This window comes from Lissotriton vulgaris, chromosome 8 (genome assembly GCF_964263255.1).
Source record: "Lissotriton vulgaris chromosome 8, aLisVul1.2, whole genome shotgun sequence".
NCBI lineage: Eukaryota > Metazoa > Chordata > Amphibia > Caudata > Salamandridae > Lissotriton > Lissotriton vulgaris.
In genome coordinates, this window is record NC_141696.1 from 21,644,476 (window position 1) to 21,661,248 (window position 16,773).

Below are 16,773 nucleotides of genomic sequence, written 5' to 3' on the forward strand. Positions count from 1 at the left end.
GTGGGGTTTATGCACACAGGGGGGCATATCATGTGCCCCCACTGCATGTATTGCAAAGGTATGCAGTTGTGTATAGGCTCCCCTCATTTCCCCACCCAATGGACAGAGCTCCAGTTGAGCATCTTTAGTAAAATCTTATAATGGTGCGACCGTTGGAGCCCTGTGATTTTCTAAAGCCAAAGTGTACTTGCCTGTGTAACCAATTCATGTCATGATACGTGTATCAAAATTGCAAACCTGCCTTAAGACTCAACATGTGCCGCTGTATCTGTGGAAATGCACTGTCTTTTCACTTTTCAAGCAACAGTTGGGAGTGCTTTTTGCACTGATATTTGTCACTGCACCCACATGCGTGGTCTGGTTCTTGGTGCACATAGCCTTGGCTGCAGCGCACAGAGACTTTACACTGTTGCACACAGAGGAAAAAATTAAAGAGAATATTGGTCAGATATACCCTTTTTTACTGACCAAGCGACTGATTCCAAAAAGCTGACTATGCAAAGAATTATTCCTACCTCCTTCTGCATGAGCGTTTCATCAATGTTTTTCATTTTTAGCAGAGCAGCTGACCAGTTGTCACAGATGCTGTTTTATATGTGGGCAATATTATTAAAAAAAGAAGAACATCTTCTGGAATGCTTTCTACCTCCCTTGTAATATTAAGGAAAAACTGCTGTCTGGGCTGTGTCCCAAAAGAACAACAGAATGTACGGAATTTTGCGATGTTTACAGCCTCCAGAGAGGTGCATACAGTTGCAGGTACGTGCTGGAAGGAACCGTCTGAGGTACAAATCGACTGCGGTGCTCAAGCTCCTTTCTACTCTATCGTCAGTCTGGAGGAGACATAGATCATAGGCGGGTCTATGTTATTGAGACCATAGCTCTTGTGATCTCTCTGGTGGTCACCAGACATCACAGTGGTAGAACCATGGTCTTGCTAACAATATGGGACTAGATTTACTAACATATTGAGTCGTGGTTGCAACATTTTTGTGGTGCAGCCACAACACAAAATGCTAGCAGAAATTTACAAAGCCATGCAAGAGGGGATTTGTACCATCTTGCGTGACTTTGTAAAGAAACGTAACGCAGTGCAGCAGCTTGCTCTGCACTGCATTAGATTTCACTCTGGAAGGCGTTTAATGGGTAGAGTATGGGCGTTGCGGTGCATCCGCCCATGGATTTCATGCTGTAAAACAGGTCCACTTAGGGTGGTCCTCTTCCAAACTTTGGGGCTACTAACCTTCCATTTTTGCCGGATTTTTGCTTTGTTGGCCTTAGGACTCTGCGCACTGTACCATTGCTAATTAGTGCTAATGTTCTTGTGCGCACTCACCTAAACATGATGTGATTGGTATACATCTAATTGCCATATTCTATTTACTTATTAGTTCTTTGTAGAGTGGTATACCATGTACATGGGCCTGTAAAGTAAATACTACCAGTTGACCTGCAGCACTTATTGTGCCACACACGTTATGGTGCCAAACACTTAAAACGCCCTCCAAAACCTGTTCCAGGCCAGCAATTACATCTTGAAAGCAGTGACCCACTATTATTTTGACTTGGCATTTAAACGCACTAACCAAGCCCTAAAATCCCCTTTTATAACATATAAATCACCTCAAAGGTAATCCCTAGGTAGCCCGCAGGGTAATGGAAGGGTTGGACATGTACGTTCAACTTTTAGATGTCCTGTTACTGAATAATTCCGAAATATGTTTTTCGCTGTTGTGAGGCCTACCTCTCGCATAGGATAACTTTGGGATTCCTTATTGCATTTAATAAGCTGCCATTCCTAATTAGGAGAAGGTTGATATGTCATGTCTAGTACCTATGTAATTTTAAAGATAAAAGCTCTTTAATGAAAAAGTCAGATTTTCCATTATAATTTTAAAATGCAACTTAAAACATTGACATTGTTCTGTCTTTATGCCTTGGTGCCTGCAGCCTTTCTTGGGTCACATGACTGGGGGTAGCTAACAATTAGAACCTCCCAGACAGTTACACAATAGAGCGATTAGGTGTAACTGAATGGGCCTTCTGCTGGCAGGATGCGGGGCAAAGCTGAGTCCAGGCCCACTTTTACCTGAATAGCCCGGCCTCTGCATCCACAGAAGGAACCCAACAACCCTGTTTTGTCACAGCAGCACAACCAGGAGGTGACTAGGACCAGCCTGCTAGTTTATACACCTGATGTGAATCGCAGTTAGGATTGGCCTTGCAGCTCCTCCGGATTACATTCTTCCCTGCAGCAGTCAATCCATTTCAGCGGTCCTTTGCCAAAGCTGTATCCAACCTCATAGAACTATCTTTGGCTACAGCCTTCTGCCTTGACCTTGAAAAGGAGGCACGATTTTGAGCACACTATTTCTCAATGTCCACAAGAGGTGTGATACTGTTTATAAATGATTTCTAGATGATAACCTTGGTACAAAGCTCACTTGGGATACATTACAAAGGGAATGAACTTCCATTGAATGTTCCTGTTTGTATTAATGTGGTAGATCGATCTATAACTCTGACAGAGGAGCTGATCCTTCCTCTCCTTGGCTAGTAGCACAAGGGTGGTCTTTTGGGGATCCAGGAAGCTGGTGACTCCTGCTGCCTTGAAGGCTTTGTAAAGGACAAATGCTATAAATGTTTTCCAAGCTTCGCATAATTCATCAAGGAAGCCATCTTCCTCAGGCAACTTACAAGTGGAAAGATCCAATATGGCCCTTGTGATCTGTCTTTGGAGATCATCCACCAAACATGGACTCTTTCCTCATCTCAGAGGACCAGCCAATGCTGAGATTATTCAAAACAATATTCTAATGGTGAGGCATCTGTGCCTGTTGTGCTATATAGTTCATTGAAATAGGATGCACACACCTTGCCTAAGTCTATAGAGTGGGTGTGTTAAAGTCTCTGTTGGCCTCAGCTGCAATGGACAAATATGCTTCTCTTTGGTGTCATTGGACTGCAGGTGATCTGTTTGCTTTTAATTGAGCTCCTAGTCTCATTGTTTTAGGTTTCCTAAAGCTCACTCGATCTGTTCCTTGAAAACTGTATTCACGTTACATTTTGCATCAAAGAAATATTCCATGCTGGAGGAGGTGCCATAGGAAGAGGTGGAGAGTCCCACTCTGTTGACAGATATTGCTCAGGTCTTGGTCACCCATCAAGTCATTAAACACAGCTCTGTCAATTCGACTATAGGTATCAGGATGTCCAGGCCTGTATAGGATGGGGGTGAGAGCAATATTGTGTGGTGGTCGCATGGGCTTCAAAGGGTGTTGTGCAAGCCCCAGTAGCCTTACAGAGTCTTGAGGGATCAACAATGCTCTGAGGCACACCAGGTGCACTGGAGAACTGATGAGTCTAGGTGCTTCAATTCCTTCAGGTGTGTCCCTACCGGATGTATGATGTTTTACCACACATACCATTACAACGCATTACACTTGGGTCTGGATAGTAAATAGTTTAATTTACTATTCCAACTCTAGTCCCCGTGGACACTAGGGAAGGTGTTGGATAGTAAATTAAACTTATTCCTTATCCTAGAGCGACCCCCCAGTGTAATGCGTTGTAATGGTTTTCGTTGTAAAACCTGCGTTGTAACAGCACTGCGTGGTAAAAGTTGCGTTGTAAAGGATGTTCCCCATCCCTACCACCAGCTGCTCCTACTAAGCAATCTGCGTGTCTGGCTGCACACAGGTGGGGGAGAGGGTGGGGTTATCTGAATCTATCATGTTAGCCAACATCTGTGGAGTTTGCTGTCTCGCCCTTCAACGTCCTCAGCCTGCAGTGCAGGTCACTTGGAGGCTCCAATCTGGGTATCACGATAGTGTCGGAACCTCAAAGAGTCAGGTAAGGTCCCTGTTCCAGCATTGGCTCATGGAGCTCTAGAAGGTGGCGGCCATCTTGGTCGCGCCTAGTACCACCTCCACCAAGTTCAGTAATTTCACTGTTCCTAAAAACTTAAACAAACAACACCAAAAGATCTTGCTTTATCATGCTAAAATGTGGGTATGCCTGCGATGCATATATATTAAAACGAGACCTCTTGACTTTGCTAAAGTTTGTTTTTCTCTGCATTCTGCTATTGGTGTTCCTTTATTTGTAAGCAGAAACACGAAAATTATTACTGCAACTATGAGAAAGCAAAGAATAAAATCAAGGCCCAATTAGCACTTAACACTTCACATAGTTCATATTCCATGGGAATGAGCATTCAAAGGGGTAAGCACAGGATTATCGCTTTTTTGAGAATAGTGCATGATGCCTGAATTTGTATTTTGCATTTGTGTGGGCATTTAGGACATAACAGAAAATGACTGAACATCAATGATTGATCTAACTTTTAAGGGCAGAGGTAGCAGGATGCCAAGCTGAAGACTTTTGGAATTTGACATTTATCTCACTAGCCCCAGAATGGTCAAGACTGAGTACAATTGCTGAGATTTTGAAAAGTGAATGTAAGGTCAATAGTGATCTCCGCAGGCTGCCTGTCATGGGTGTAGCTTTCAGTGGGGGAACAAGTGGCGGCTTGTGTGGGTGTCAACAGATAGGACGAGAATAGGTCATGGATCATGGAAGCCACACAAACCCCAAATCAACTCTTTGTCTTGTAAACCCAGTAGGAAATGCTAAAATGAGCGAATGGTGTGTCTGATTCTGCAGAGTTTCTGAAGGAGCTAAAAATACTTCTGTCTGTTCTAATAATCTGAAAATTTAATTGGACCACATAATCATAGCACACACTGGGGGGTTCATGAAGCTTTGACAATGAACTCATGTGGTCTTTCTGGTGATTGAGAATAATGAATCTTTCTTGTCTCCACAGTAAACCACAATAGGTTTGACCCCTCCAGCTCCTCCAGCTTCCAGTCCACCAATGAAAATCTTTCAATTCATTATGGCAAAGGGAGCATGACTGGGGTCATTGGATATGACACTATCCAGGTAGGAACAGACCAAGGAGTGTGACCTGAGAAGGATAATTAAGTATTGTATTACAGTAATCTAGTATAGTATAATAGTGTTATAGTATCCTCTCTGACCCTCCTGAAATGGTGTAACTAGTGGTGGCAGAATTAGATCCCTTTGCGATATTTAAGTGAAATTACATACACTTTCATTCATTCAAGTAACAATGGTGGCTGCATTAGGAGCTTGAGACGCTATATCTACTGAGAGAAGGGTCTGCTGGTGGGTGGTGTTAAAAGCAGTAATGCACCATGTATTTCCCAGGGCTGTATGTTATTTCATAGAAAATCTATTTCATAGAAGACCATCACTGAGAATCCATTACACCTAAACTACTTAATGGAAATCTGCAGCATGAATGGTGTGTGCAATTTCATAAAAACTAATTCATAGAATGACTTCCTTCCCAAATTGGCTCTTGCACGCTTAGGTTTAAGGTGTACATGAAATGGCTGTAGGTCTTACTTCTCAAAAGTATTTTTGTCAGAGGTATATATTTCTGTGATTTTCTTCAGGGGACATTATTTCAGATTTATATTGTCAAAAAATTACGCTCTTACCTCGAGGACAAGCAAATACACATTAACACCATCCATCCCTGACCCCCTTCTCAACCTCTAAACACCATGAATCCCTGCCCTCTTAAAAGCCCTAACACACCTAAACTGCACCCATTCATGACCTCTAAGCTCAACCTATCCCTGAACCCTAAAAGCACTTTTTACCCCTAAACTCCACTCATCTGCAAACACTAAAACTCCCTCACCACACCCAAACTACACCCATTTTTAATCCCTAAATCCCATTCGTGTGCACTGAAACCCCCTTTTAATTCCTAATCTCAAACATCCCTGAACCCTTAAATCCCATCACAACCACCAACAATGTACCCTAAAAGAACCTGACCACTCGAAAAACCAACCACTCTGTCCACTAAAAAACCCTCACTACCATAAACTTCACCCATTCCTGATCCCTAAAAATCGCTCCCCACCAATCCCTTTCCACTGCTGTACTTCACCCATTCTTGACCCCTACTAATCCCTAGTCACTCCTAAAATCACCCATCCCTGTATGCAAATTCCTCTCGCTACTCATAAACTACACCCTGGGTTAATGTAATGTTGGAATTTCTCTTAAATGTATCTATCCATCAAAATGTTACCTTTAATTTTTGATTTACTTGTATTTCTTTAAAATGGTATTCCCTTAAAATTAGTTTTCCATGATTAGGTTTCCTCCAATATGGTTTCTTAATGTTTGGTTTTCCATTAATTCACATACATTATTTGCCAGAACAAAGGTGTGTTATGATCAAGCTGTTATCTGTGGTCTCACAATTAAGCATGGGCGGAAAATTCGTTACGCTCACGGATTTTCGGTAAATTCGCAATCCGCGAACACTCACAAATTTACCGAAAATCCGCAAATTCGCACGCAGCGGATTTTTTTTTCTTGGTGATACAATTTAGCGGCGTGCGGTGTAAGTTCGCAATTGCGAACATGTAGGTGCGGCGGGCAGCAACAATCTCGCACTCGCGAAATTACAAAAATTGCAATTCTGCACAAGAAATCCACTAGCAAGCAGCATAGACCTTCTGAAAATGATGATTTTTATCAGAATAACTCCTCAGGTTGACATTTGCCTGCACTTTTTTGGATTTGAGGCCTTTTTACTTTCTTTCGATCACTTTTGGATTAGAAATCAACTTTCACAAATAAGCTTGTTTGGGGCATTACAGTTGCTGTAATGCTGTTCTGCCGAAAAACGAGTTTTGCAAAAGTGAAAGCATTCAGCAGGTGCAAAAGTTGAAACTCATCATTAGTAACCATTCCCTGTAGTGCTTCCTGACTGGGGCCCCTCCAGAGTTCAGTTGCTAGTTGCAACAATTGTATGACCCTGCTCTGACCCTCACAGCAGGCTCATAGAATAGGTACAAGTTGTGAGAAGGTGGCCTGATATGCAGTGCTCACTATTCTAGTGAACACTATGTATCAGTCCAGCAACCCTTATTGATGATTGGTTGTAAGTCAACCTTATAGACCAGCTATCCTAGTAGCGTGGATACGAGCAGTCTAAGGCTAAAGACTCGAGAGGGCGTGTTAAGCCAGCTGTTTACCACACATATACCCCTTGAACACCAAGTGAAAGGACACCACACAAGTGTTATGAAAATAAACAGTTATTTATTAAGAATCACAACAGCCCTGTACTCTTTATGAGGACAGGGTACTAAGCACAAACCAAAACTCTTACAAAAATACTTAAGTTAGCACAGTATATACAAATGCCCGAGGGGCACGGAAAACCATATACTTGAAAAGTGGAATGCGAAATTACTAGCAGGTAAGTACAGTACTAATAGGCTTTGGAATCGCTAGATCTTGACTATAGAATCGTTAGATTACTTCTAGGAGACCCAGGGGACTCGGGTGCAGTGTGTGCACTCTCACGTGAGATGCGGGACAAAGTCTATGGTAGCTAGGAATTGCAAAGTTAGTGTTCTCGGGCGAACCCGACCTGGTAGGAGGAAAACGAAAGTAGATTCTGACCCTTGGATGGTGAGGCTATGCTGGGGCACTGAAATGCCGAAGTTACCTAGCCCAGGGGCTGCAGCTGCATAGGACTCAAAAGACGTCGGGAATCCTCGTTGCCGGACCAGGAGCCTGGAAGAAAGAAGTTGCTGGCAGGCGACCAGTGAAGAAAGTTCGGTGGATCCAAGCCTGGATCGATGGAAGATGACACCTGAAAGCAGAGGGGACCAAGTTCGAGACTACTAGCCAGTAGTCAGTGGGCACCAGGAGGGCACCGGATGGTAGCCACCTCGACAAGGTGAGTGGGTGACGCTGTGCTCGGAGATCTCACGGACCAGGAGGCGTTGTCGGCAACCAGGATGGAGGAGCGAGCGGTCCCACGAAGATAGAAGCTGTCGGCGTCGCTGGACCCAGGATTGGGCAACAAAGCCTTGGCAAATTCAAGCCCACGCGGTGGACCTAAAATGGCGTCTGGAGTGGACCAGGAGGGTCCGGGGTGCCTCTCTTGAAGAAGGAAGCAAGGGCCAGTCTGGAGCAACCAGACCAGCAGCAGTGATGTCGTCGGGCGTCGTTCAGAAGGCCACAAGCCAGCCGGCTAGTAGCCAAACAACGCGGTGCACAGCAAACAGCAGAAGGGCCCCACGCAGATCGTGGAGATGCAGGGAGGCTGATCTTGGATGCTGGAGCTGCGCAGGGTTGGGGCTTCTCGGACCCCAAAGCACTCACCCGTGGAGGACACAGTGGGCTTGTTGTAAAGATGTTGTGCAGTCTTGGCGATCGTCGGTCCCTCGAGGTCTCGTCGCACTCACGGTTCTCAGCTTTGCTGTAGAGGTGAGTAGAGGTCAGAGGTGCCAGGGAAGCCGGGTCTCGTCGAGCTGGGTCGTCGGATTCGTGATGAAGGACTTGCAGCAGACTGCAGTGTTCTTTGGATGGTGCCCGCTTGATGCAGGGTGACTACTCCTTAGCCACAAGGGAGAATCTTGAAGAAGAAATCTTGAAGTCCTTTCGAAGAAAGTCGTGTCTTGATTCCAAAGATGATCTAATTTGAACAGGCGGCCCGCTCCCATCTTTATACTAAAAAAGGGGGCTGACCCGGTGACTAGGTCCTGCCTATGGGTGGGACCAGGAGGGGGGTGGTTACACCCCTCTCCCCTGCCGGACTTCCCCAGGCCAGGGGCTGGTGTGCCCCTGGAACTGGTTCTGACTGGCCTATGCGTAGTGAGCACCGGGGTGCCACTCAGCAGTCACCTTCCTGAAAAGCCCTGCCTACCCAGGATACACAAAACCATGTCTGGGACGGTGCTAGCACCGCCCCGGACAGGAAACCCTTTGTCCAGGCCTCCCTCGCTGGAAGGACTCCCAGCAGCAGGAGGTCAGACTTGTGTCTGTGGTGGCAGCATCCATTTTGTGGAGCTGAGGCTTCAGTTAACTTTAACCGGGGTTCACAGTTACATACATGTCGTGTCCCTCTAGAAGGGTGGAATGCTAACCCTGTCGCCAGAATTGGCGAGGGGTTAGTATTCCAATTCGTATGACACCTTACTCGACATGTTTTGATAAAGCAATACCAAAGTTAGCATTTAACCACGAGGATTATAATGCACTTAAGAGTATATGGTATGCAATATCATGGAACAGCTATTAGGACTTGGTTCCGCAAGCTGCAGACAGGCTCAGCTCATGCCAGAGCACCATCTCACACGATTCCAAGCACTCTGCCTTCAGGATTGTCAAGGCCTGCCATAGGAGTGACTGATAGGAATCTGTGTGTCCATTTTAGGGTTAGGTATAGGTATACTACACCTACAGCAAAGGGTGATTACACGACTTTGCCCCAGCTGTCATGCAGCCAGTTGTGTCAAATTTAGGAGGCCAGCCAGGGGTGGCATAATACATGCTGCAGCCCCTGGCAGCCCTGGGTACACCCATGCCCTGAGTTACAGGGTCTGATAGGGTGGCCCAGTACCAATTGGAAATGTACCTAGGGTACATGGAATCCATTTTAAAGAGAGAGCAGTAGGCCTGGGGTCCTGATTGGCAGGGTCCCAGGTCGACTATGTCTAAAACCAGCTAAAACACAGGGCAAAAAGTTGGGGGCAACCATAGTCAGGAGGTACCTTCCTACACAACCCCCCCCCCCAAACGAAAGGAGATAAGGCTATCCTTGTCCAGGTAAGTCTCTATTACCTAAGTGGCCATATAAGGAAGGACCAGCTCTGGCTTGGTTTCCCCCTGTGTCATGGTCCACTAGGCAACCCCTCACCCTAAGGGTATCGGAGGGTCTCCACCATAGGGAATCTCTGTCTCTGGTGTGTCTTGGGAAAGAAGAAGGCTGATGCTGGGGTGGAGTACTGAAGTGAGGCTCCTCTACCTTTGGGCTCAACTTCCTCCAATCACCATTCATCATGTGTGCCTTCCTTTCTTTAGCTGAGATGCACTGAGCTCTCAGGGTCAGCCTCTGGCTACCTAAAGCTGGAGGCTGAGTCCCTCTGTTTGGCTTACTGGAGGGACAGGTCAGGTCTGGGGTTTTTAGGCCCCATGTTTGGCTGTGCCCAACAGTGTCCAGCTGTGGGAGTTCCCTAACTACTTTTAAGGGGGATCCCTCAGGAGTCTGTTTTATTTTCACTTGGCTAGGTTTACCAGCTTCAGTGATCCTAATCTGCTGATTAAGGGGTTCTTTTGGACAGGGGGCCCTTTGGGGTCCACCACTGGCCTCCCTGACCTCTTCAGCCCTGGGCTGACTGAGGCAGGGTAGAGAGGTGCAGGTTACCTGCTCCAGACTGGGTCCCACCTGGGAAGGGTCCACTGCCATCAGGGGCTCTGCCAGGCTAGGCCTGACTACCTCTGGGGCAGTTCCTTCAACAGGGATAGAGTCAGTTCCCTGAGGAGGCTGGCTCTCACCTAGTGTCTGGGAGGGGGAAGACTCTTCTTCCTCCTCAATGCTCTCTGTTTGAGTGGAGTGATCCATTGTTTCAGGCTTCACAACCTCACTATCTGTTTGAGTAGAGGCTGAGACCATTTCAACCTTGCCAACCTTTTCAGGAGGGCACTCAGTCTGTGTTTGGGCTGTGACTGTCACAGCCCTCCTATCCTGATCTGGAAAGTCTGTCTGGGCCTGGGCAGTGGCTACCACTGCCCTTCCAACCTTTTCAGGGAGGAATGGTGCTTGGACTGGGGCTGTAGCTATTACTGCCCCACTAACCTGTCTGGATAGGCCTATCATTCTGGAGTGAGTTTCTTGCTCCACCTCAGCCCATGCTGAGAGTCCCAGGTCATTCCCCAGTAAGCAATCTACAGGTAGGTTATCTGTCACTGCCACTCTCATGGGCCCTGTGACATTACCCCAACTGAGCTTGACTAATGCCATGGGATGCCTTCTCTTCACTCCATGAATGTCTGTCACCTGATAAGTAAAACCAGGGGTCAGTTGAGCAGAGGGGACCAGATGGTCACTCACCATGATGAGGCTGGCCCCTGTGTCTCTGAATGCCTCAACTTTCTGACCATTCACTAAAACTTCTTGTCTATACTTTCCCAAAATGTGGGGTCCAGTAGTGAAGTTGGCAAACCCCATGCCAGTCTCACAGACAAGAGTGTGGTCAGGGAACCTGGCTAGGCCATAGTCCTCCTGTTGGCCCAAAGTAATGCCCACCACATTCTTGGGGGCACTCCCACCACCTGGGGGATTACCACTAGTGGTAACAGGAGGTTTAGGAGTATTACCTGGGGGTATATTTCCCTTATTGCCATTTTTAGGGCAACTGGCATCACTTTTGTAATGGCCCACCTGTTTACAGGTATGACAATAAGGTTTCTTTTGCTCTGAAGGAGTGTTCTGGGACCCACCACCCTTGTTGGAGTTTTGGGGCCCTTGGGAAGTCTTCTCTGTGGATTTATCTCCACCCTTCTCTTGAGGCTTGGTTGATTCCCTTTTCTGGTCACCACCCTGGTTTTTAGGCCTAACCCTGGTTCTGACCCATTTGTCTGCCCTCTTACCCAATTCCTGTGGAGAGGTCAGATCAGAGTCTACCAGGTGTTGATGTAATAACTGGTACTGACAATTATTTAAGATTTGCTCCCTCATAATTAGATTATACAATCCTTTAAAATCAGTAACCTTACTACCCAGTAGCCAGCCTTCAAAAGCCTTAGTGGCACAATCAACAAAGTCAGTCCAATCTTGAGACTGAGTTTTCTGGGTGTCCCTGAACAGCATCCTGTATTGTTCAGTGGTTAAACCAAACCCATCAACCAGTGTATTCTTCAAGATTTGGTAATTGTTAGCATCCTCCACCCTTGTGGTGAGGAGCTTATCTCTACCTTTACCATCAAAGGAGAGCCACAAGATAGCTGCCCACTTACTTTGGGGAACACCCTGCACAGTGCAGGCTCTCTCCAAAGCAGTAATCCATTTGTGGATGTCATCCCCTTCTTTAAAGGGGGGCACTATCTTATTCAGGTGCTTTGTATCAAAACTCCTTTCCCTATTGCTAGGTTTATTGCTGCCACCAGTGGGCTGTAGCCCACATAATTCTTGCTCTCTAGCAAGGGCAAGTCTCTCTTTGGCCAGGGCAAGTTCTTCCCTTTCAATCCTCAGTTTGATTGCCCTTTCTTCAGCTTCATACACTCTCCTCTTAGGGGAAGACATCCCTCTGTGAGAAGAGTTGAGAGAGCCATTGGTTCGAAAGGATCTGTTAGAGCCTCTTGATAGAGACCTAACTCGTCCATTCCCAATGTTAAGCTGACCTGAGAGTGGGCCCAGGAGTCCCCTAGAACCAAGCTCATGTCTGCTTAAGTTGGACCTGGTTAGTCTATTGACTTCTACCTGTCCCTTATCTGCCTCATCCCCTGACAACTGGTCATCATCCTCATCCTCAGCATCATCTGCTTCCTGGAGGGGATGTTCCTGGCTATCAAAGGGTCCCTGTAAGGAGGGCAAACTTCCTTCTGGATTAGAAGGGTCTGGGTTACCAGCCCTACTGGCATCATAAGCCTCTAAGAGACCAATCAGAAAGGAAGTGGTGGGGTTAGACCCCTGTTTTAGTTTCCTGAGAGTACACACTTGTCTCATCTCATGGAAGCTAAGAGCAGCATATTTTGAAGGGATGACCTGTGGAGGGTCAACTGACACAAGGGGAGACTCAGAGTTTCCTCCTTTGTCCGACATACTGTTTCTAGTGTGGTGTAAGTGATGCACCTACCTACACTATGTGTTACCTACTGATCCCTTGCTAAGAGTTGCAGCCAAGGTGTGCAAAGCCTTGAGGAGCTACAACAGCTGGTTCAGTAGAACTCAGAGTATTCTAAGCTTTAGTTATATGTACCTAACAGTACTTATGTGATCTTTCAACAAGATATTCTTAGGATACGTGTGGTAAAACAACAGCAAGCTCAAATCCCAACCGCTGCCCACCAATGTGAGAAGGTGGCCTGATATGCAGTGCTCACTATTCTAGTGAACACTATGTATCAGTCCAGCAACCCTTATTGATGATTGGTTGTAAGTCAACCTTATAGACCAGCTATCCTAGTAGCGTGGATACGAGCAGTCTAAGGCTAAAGACTCGAGAGGGCGTGTTAAGCCAGCTGTTTACCACACATATACCCCTTGAACACCAAGTGAAAGGACACCACACAAGTGTTATGAAAATAAACAGTTATTTATTAAGAATCACAACAGCCATGTACTCTTTATGAGGACAGGGTACTAAGCACAAACCAAAACTCTTACAAAAATACTTAAGTTAGCACAGTATATACAAATGCCCGAGGGGCACGGAAAACCATATACTTGAAAAGTGGAATGCGAAATTACTAGCAGGTAAGTACAGTACTAATAGGCTTTGGAATCGCTAGATCTTGACTATAGAATCGTTAGATTACTTCTAGGAGACCCAGGGGACTCGGGTGCAGTGTGTGCACTCTCACGCGAGATGCGGGACAAAGTCTATGGTAGCTAGGAATTGCAAAGTTAGTGTTCTCGGGCGAACCCGACCTGGTAGGAGGAAAACGAAAGTAGATTCTGACCCTTGGATGGTGAGGCTATGCTGGGGCACCGAAATGCCGAAGTTACCTAGCCCAGGGGCTGCAGCTGCATAGGACTCAAAAGACGTCGGGAATCCTCGTTGCCGGACCAGGAGCCTGGAAGAAAGAAGTTGCTGGCAGGCGACCAGTGAAGAAAGTTCGGTGGATCCAAGCCTGGATCGATGGAAGATGACACCTGAAAGCAGAGGGGACCAAGTTCGAGACTACTAGCCAGTAGTCAGTGGGCACCAGGAGGGCACCGGATGGTAGCCACCTCGACAAGGTGAGTGGGTGACGCTGTGCTCGGAGATCTCACGGACCAGGAGGCGTTGTCGGCGACCAGGATGGAGGAGCGAGCTGTCCCACGAAGATAGAAGCTGTCGGCGTCGCTGGACCCAGGATTGGGCAACAAAGCCTTGGCAAATTCAAGCCCACGCGGTGGACCTAAAATGGCGTCTGGAGTGGACCAGGAGGGTCCGGGGTGCCTCTCTTGAAGAAGGAAGCAAGGGCCAGTCTGGAGCAACCAGACCAGCAGCAGTGATGTCGTCGGGCGTCGTTCAGAAGGCCACAAGCCAGCCGGCTAGTAGCCAAACAACGCGGTGCACAGCAAACAGCAGAAGGGCCCCACGCAGATCGTGGAGATGCAGGGAGGCTGATCTTGGATGCTGGAGCTGCGCAGGGTTGGGGCTTCTCGGACCCCAAAGCACTCACCCGTGGAGGACACGGTGGGCTTGTTGTAAAGATGTCGTGCAGTCTTGGCGATCGTCGGTCCCTCGAGGTCTCGTCGCACTCACGGTTCTCAGCTTTGCTGTAGAGGTGAGTAGAGGTCAGAGGTGCCAGGGAAGCCGGGTCTCGTCGAGCTGGGTCGTCGGATTCGTGATGAAGGACTTGCAGCAGACCGCAGTGTTCTTTGGATGGTGCCCGCTTGATGCAGGGTGACTACTCCTTAGCCACAAGGGAGAATCTTGAAGAAGAAATCTTGAAGTCCTTTCGAAGAAAGTCGTGTCTTGATTCCAAAGATGATCTAATTTGAACAGGGGGCCCGCTCCCATCTTTATACTAAAAAAGGGGGCTGACCCGGTGACTAGGTCCTGCCTATGGGTGGGACCAGGAGGGGGGTGGTTACACCCCTCTCCCCTGCCGGACTTCCCCAGGCCAGTGGCTGGTGTGCCCCTGGAACTGGTTCTGACTGGCCTATGCGTAGTGAGCACCGGGGTGCCACTCAGCAGTCACCTTCCTGAAAAGCCCTGCCTACCCAGGATACACAAAACCATGTCTGGGACGGTGCTAGCACCGCCCCGGACAGGAAACCCTTTGTCCAGGCCTCCCTCGCTGGAAGGACTCCCAGCAGCAGGAGGTCAGACTCGTGTCTGTGGTGGCAGCATCCATTTTGTGGAGCTGAGGCTTCAGTTAACTTTAACCGGGGTTCACAGTTACATACATGTCGTGTCCCTCTAGAAGGGTGGAATGCTAACCCCGTCGCCAGAATTGGCGAGGGGTTAGTATTCCAATTCGTATGACACCTTACTCGACATGTTTTGATAAAGCAATACCAAAGTTAGCATTTAACCGCGAGGATTATAATGCACTTAAGAGTATATGGTATGCGATATCATGGAACAGCTATTAGGACTTGGTTCCGCAAGCTGCAGACAGGCTCAGCTCATGCCAGAGCACCATCTCACACGATTCCAAGCACTCTGCCTTCAGGATTGTCAAGGCCTGCCATAGGAGTGACTGATAGGAATCTGTGTGTCCATTTTAGGGTTAAGTATAGGTATACTACACCTACAGCAAAGGGTGATTACACGACTTTGCCCCAGCTGTCATGCAGCCAGTTGTGTCAAATTTAGGAGGCCAGCCAGGGGTGGCATAATACATGCTGCAGCCCCTGGCAGCCCTGGGTACACCCATGCCCTGAGTTACAGGGTCTGATAGGGTGGCCCAGTACCAATTGGAAATGTACCTAGGGTACATGGAATCCATTTTAAAGAGAGAGCAGTAGGCCTGGGGTCCTGATTGGCAGGGTCCCAGGTCGACTATGTCCAAAACCAGCTAAAACACAGGGCAAAAAGTTGGGGGCAACCATAGTCAGGAGGTACCTTCCTACACAAGTAGGCCACAAAGGTCCTGGAAAAAAAAATTGCACTGCAACAGAAAGCAAATTACAGATACGGAAGCAGGTGCCAGACTGGAATTTTAAAACAGTGACACATTAATAAATCAACCCCAAATTAATTCATGTCAGTTGAAGCAGGGCAGGTGTGCTTGCTTTCCCCCCCCATAATCTACAGTGATGATGAACCAGAGGGTGGCATTGATGTACCAGAGGGTGGCATGGGTGAAACAGAGGGTGGCAGGGGTGAAACAGAGGGTGCTGGGAACCTGTGATGATGAACCAGACGTAGAAACAACATAATCGCGACCGTTGCGAGCCGACATGTAAGTTCGCAATTGTGAACTGGTACAAAACCCTCGCGAACTGGCAGAAATCCTTGCGAACACAAAAAAAAAAAATCCGCAAATTACCAGTTCAGTTGCTAGTTGCAACAATTGTATGACCCTGCTCTGACCTTCACAGCAGGCTCATAGAATAGCTACAAGTAGGCCACAAAGGTCCTGGAAAAAAAATTGCACTGCAACAGAAAGCAAATTACAGATAAGGAAGCAGGTGCCAGACTGGAATTTTAAAACAGTGACACATTAATAAATCAACCCCAAATTAATTCATGTCAGTTGAAGCAGGGCAGGTGTGCTTGCTTTTTCTCCCCATAATCTACAGTGATGATGAACCAGAGGGTGGTATTGATGTACCAGAGGGTGGCATGGGTGAAACAGAGGGTGGCAGGGGTGAAACAGAGGGTGCTGGGAACCTGTGATGATGAACCAGACGTAGAAACAACATAATCGCGACCGTTGCGAGCCGACATGTAAGTTCGCAATTGCGAACTGGTACAAAACCCTTGCGAACTGGCAAAAATCCTTGCGAACACTAAAAAAAAAAACGTAAATTCGCGAGAATTCGCGGACTTTGCGGATTGCGAGTTCGCAAATTCGCAAAATTCGCGAACGCCAGATTCGCAAAATTTGCCCATGCTTACTCACAATGCAGAGAGATGGAAGGGGTTGTCCTGAAGGATGTCACAAGTATCAAGATCTTGTTCAAACACACCAAACTCCACGTGACATATCCTGGATGAAAATGCTTTACCACAATCTAGCTACAGAAGCCCACTAGATCAA

The 16,773-nt window shown here is 47.2% G+C and overlaps 1 protein-coding gene across 1 annotated transcript in view; it reads left to right on the forward strand.

The window, feature by feature from the left end:
• The window catches only part of LOC147693261 (pepsin A-like), a 70,361-nt gene that overhangs the window by 17,789 nt on the left and 35,799 nt on the right, over positions 1-16,773 (forward strand). Inside the window, exon 4 of the mRNA XM_086933656.1 lies at positions 4,829-4,947. Coding sequence (XP_086789782.1) covers positions 4,829-4,947 — 119 coding nt within the window. The remainder of the gene's footprint in view (positions 1-4,828; positions 4,948-16,773) is intronic.